Here is a 4,379-nt window from a genome sequence, read left to right as displayed (position 1 = left end):
GGTCTCAAATATAAATCACACAACACAGCAGTCATCGCTGCTTTTTTTGCCTCCCTCTCTGCTACTCCACAGAAACAGCGCATTGGTTGGTCGCTTCAATATGATTTCCTTTTATGTTACTCAGACTGAGAGGGCGAGGAGGACAGATCACTCAGAAAAGAAATAGGAACTCCATCAAGGTCACATCAGATTGTATGAGTGTGTGTGCTTACAGTGTATATGAAATTAATGTTAATGGCCAAAACTGAATATGAAGCGTTTGAAGCATGCATGCATTACATCTGAGTATTCCATATCTAACATGTCCTTCTATTTCTCCCTTTTCATTACAGTGTACCCAAATCCTCTTTCCAAAGAGTGGAAAACCCGTCAATGAATTATGAATGTTAAACAAGATGACCTCCTCTCAGCAGCAGCAGATGATGCGAGGTCCTAGGTGGAACCGGGCCTTATCCGACCCTTTGCTTGTGCTGCTCCTGGCCCTCCAGCTGCTGGTGGTGGCAGGGTTGGTACGTGCTCAGACGTGCCCTTCCCTCTGTTCCTGCAGTAACCAGTTCAGCAAAGTCATCTGCACACGGCGGGGACTGCGGGATGTCCCTGACGGCATCTCTACCAACACACGCTACCTAAACTTGCAAGAGAATCTCATCCAGGTCATAAAGGTGGACAGCTTCAAACACCTGAGACACCTGGAGATCCTGCAGCTGAGTAAAAACCACATTCGCAAAATTGAGCTTGGGGCCTTCAATGGACTCGCTAGCCTCAATACCTTGGAGCTCTTTGATAACCGCCTCACCACCATCCCAAACGGAGCATTTGAGTACCTATCCAAACTAAAGGAACTTTGGCTGAGGAATAACCCCATAGAGAGCATTCCTTCCTATGCTTTCAACAGAGTGCCCTCGTTACGCAGGTTGGACCTTGGGGAGCTCAAACGGCTCTCCTACATATCTGAGGGGGCCTTTGAAGGGCTGAGCAATCTGCGCTACCTAAACCTGGGAATGTGCAATCTAAAAGAAATTCCCAATCTTATTCCCCTGGTGAAACTGGATGAACTAGAGATGTCAGGGAACCAGCTTTCTGTCATTAAGCCTGGTTCATTTAAAGGGCTCATCCACTTGCAGAAGCTATGGATGATGCACGCCCAGATCCAAACCATAGAAAGGAACTCCTTCGATGACCTGCAGTCACTAGTGGAGCTCAATTTAGCCCACAACAACCTCACCCTATTGCCCCACGATCTCTTCACTCCCTTACATCACCTGGAGAGGGTGCACTTGCACCACAACCCATGGAATTGTAACTGTGACATCCTTTGGCTAAGCTGGTGGCTTAAGGAGATGGTGCCAGCCAACACCAGCTGCTGTGCTCGCTGTAGTTCACCAGTGAGCCACAAGGGCCGTTACATTGGTGAGCTGGACCAGAACTACTTTCACTGTTATGCTCCTGTTATTGTGGAGCCTCCAGCAGACCTAAATGTGACGGAGGGAAGTGCTGCGGAGTTGAGATGCAGGGCGAGCTCTTTGACCTCAGTGAGCTGGATTACACCTAATGGTTCCATCATGACACATGGTGCGTACAAGATTAGAATCTCTGTGCTGAATGATGGAACTCTCAACTTCACCAATGTTACCATGCAGGACACAGGGACTTATACATGTATGGTGAGTAACTCTGCAGGTAACACCACAGCATCTGCAACACTCAACGTGTCCTCCACAGAGAACAGCAGCTTCAGCTACTTCACCACAGTGACAGTAGAAACCATAGAAACGCCACATAATGAAGGCTTCACCACTGTGCAACAGAAGGTGGGCCCCACCCCCTCTGCTGGTATATGGGAGTCTGTCTCACCCACGTCAACAACTACGACAACAGTGCGGACGCCAATCTCCACCCGTTCCACAGAGAAGACTTACACAATCCCTGTGACAGAGCTCGTTGGAGAGGGCTCGCTTAATGGTTTGGATGAGGTAATGAAAACTACCAAGATCATCATTGGCTGCTTTGTTGCAATCACACTCATGGCAGCCGTCATGCTGATTATCTTCTACAAGATGCGCAAACAACACCACCAGCAGAACCACCACGCGCCCACACGCACTATTGAGATCATCAACGTGGACGAGGACTGCGTGACTGGAGGTCCAGGTATGGAGGGACACCTGACTCTGCCTCCTCTGGAGCACGAGCACCTCAACCACTATAACACCTATAAGACTGCATACAACCATGCCTCTACTATCAACTCCATACACAGCTCAGCGCACGAACCTTTGTTAATCCGGGCCAGCTCAAAAGACAATGTACAAGAGACCCAAATCTAATATGTTTTTGTTTTTTCAAAATGTGACATTATAATACTGATGGAATCACATTAAGACAATAATGACAGGACATTACTGATATGGACGCTGGCAAGGACAGTGGCTCAAACATGGAGGAAGAGACTGATGTGTGTTTGAAAAATCAGTTGTTGATGATGTTTATTCAATGACTTTGGGAATTAGGGTATGTCTAATGTTTCAAAAAGTGTCTTTACAAAACAGAAGTTATTTATTTAAGAAAAAATCTATTGTGGTTAATCAAGAAAAATCTGTATTCTGCAATTATTTTTTCAGCACTTAATTCATGTGTTCTTTTTCCCTTTCATTTCACAGGATTGGTTTACTAATATGCTTTCAAACTCTGTATGAAGACATCTGTCAAAGGAAAACTGAAAGTAATTATTTTTGGTAAATAGCACATTATGGCTGCTATGAGATGGTTACTTTGTTTCCCCATGTAAAAAAAAACATCTTGACCACATTTCTTTCCACCTGTGAATTAAGTGATGAAATATTTTGTGACCATCTGTAACTAAAATTAATTAAACAGATGTTCATTATTTTAGAGTGAGTGACATAGCTGTTCGTTGATCATAATTCACTGTTTTATAATAATTGTCACACACATAGTAGGCACTCAGGTGCTCAGCCGTCAAAGGCTATGGATATTCAATTATGGGAATATGTCCTATGTTATACTATTGTAAAATCAAGGCCAACCATCAGTAATATTTATCAGTTAAAGCAAATTCCGATCTCTGAAGGTTATATATAATACAAGAGCAGTGTTAATGGGCACATTAGAATAGACATAATTGTGATGGAGAAAAAGAAGGAAATCTGGATAAATGTATAAAGAGCAAAGAGGCATAAATGATTTTAATGTCGGTCTAACAAAACCTCAAAGTATCCCCAAAATATCATTACCTACATGACACCTTAAGCTTTGCAATCCATACAAAGATGATGACTTTGGAGCTACTCAATTACTTCATCAGCAACATTGCGGGTCAGAAGCAGAATGCAGCTGAAGAAAGAGCTTAAACCCTTCTATGGCTGTGCACACTGCGTGTCATCTGTGTGTCATATTTACACATGGGCAGTGCATAGCAGCCCGGGATTCACACTCCCGCTCCTGCCAACCACAAGACTTGGCCTGGAAGCACTGGGTTTTATGCTGCAAGACGCTTTAGGGATAAATGTGTGGGATCAGGCGTAAACCAGATGTTTGGGCTGCACCTGCCTATTTCCCATCCCCTAGTGACAACACCATTTCCATTTTAATTGATTTGCCCATGGGCTTTTGGACGGGCACAGCTCTCGGGGCACACATACCCTGGAAACTATTTCAAAGTCCCCACCATGAAAAATGGTGCCAAGAACCATAAAAGCAGAGGTCAGGCAGGCATTTGTTAGATTCAACACTTAAGAGAGATTGCCCAGGTCTATCTTTAGAGAATAAGAGCAGTTTTTGTTCACTCCATTTATTCCCCTCAGTGTGAAAGATACAAAAAGGTCACGCCGCTGTCATGCTTAATTCTTTTTTATCTTACATTGAGGAAGTAAGGAATTATACAGGAGATAACCCGGGAAAACACTTCTTTATTTCACACTTCCTTTCCTTTCTCAACTGGTCAGGAAATATGAGATGCAGTGGTTATTCATCTCAGTATCTGATGATGAAAGGAGAATGAAATTAAACAAACCAGACCCACAATACACCTGAAATCAATTCATCATTCAGTTTAACGAGGGTTCACCAGGGATTTGAAATAATGGCATAGATGTTTTTATCCCTGTGGTCTTCTTGGAATTGGAAGCAGCAGCAGCAGCAGCAGCAGCAGCAGCAGCAGCAGCACATAATGCTGACAACACGCATTGAATTTTGATTGCAAACTCATAAGGCTCAAATTTCCAGGCTCCAATATAAATGTGTTGGATGAAAAATAGTTGGTGGAGGATTGAAGGTTGCGGTTACATGAGGTCTCCAGGTAATTTTAGTCAAGTGTGGATAGGTCATAATAATTGATTACCCCATTGTATATCATGATT

At 43.6% G+C, this 4,379-nt stretch overlaps 1 protein-coding gene across 1 annotated transcript; it reads left to right on the top strand.

Annotated features, from left to right (window-relative positions):
* The first annotated feature begins 383 nt into the window (after positions 1–383).
* lrrc4ca (leucine rich repeat containing 4C, genome duplicate a) lies at positions 384–2,423 on the top strand. Its single transcript, XM_076142438.1, has one exon. The coding sequence runs from the start codon at positions 384–386 to the stop codon at positions 2,325–2,327; it is 1,944 nt and encodes a 647-aa protein (XP_075998553.1). The 3' UTR covers positions 2,328–2,423.
* Positions 2,424–4,379: the final 1,956 nt, after the last annotated feature.

The sequence above is a fragment of the Genypterus blacodes genome, unplaced genomic scaffold, assembly GCF_046128005.1.
Source record: "Genypterus blacodes isolate CSIRO-AG114 ecotype Tasmania unplaced genomic scaffold, CSIRO-AGI_Gbla_v1 ptg000021l_1, whole genome shotgun sequence".
Taxonomy (NCBI): domain Eukaryota; kingdom Metazoa; phylum Chordata; class Actinopteri; order Ophidiiformes; family Ophidiidae; genus Genypterus; species Genypterus blacodes.
This window is presented reverse-complemented; position numbering and strand designations above follow the sequence as displayed.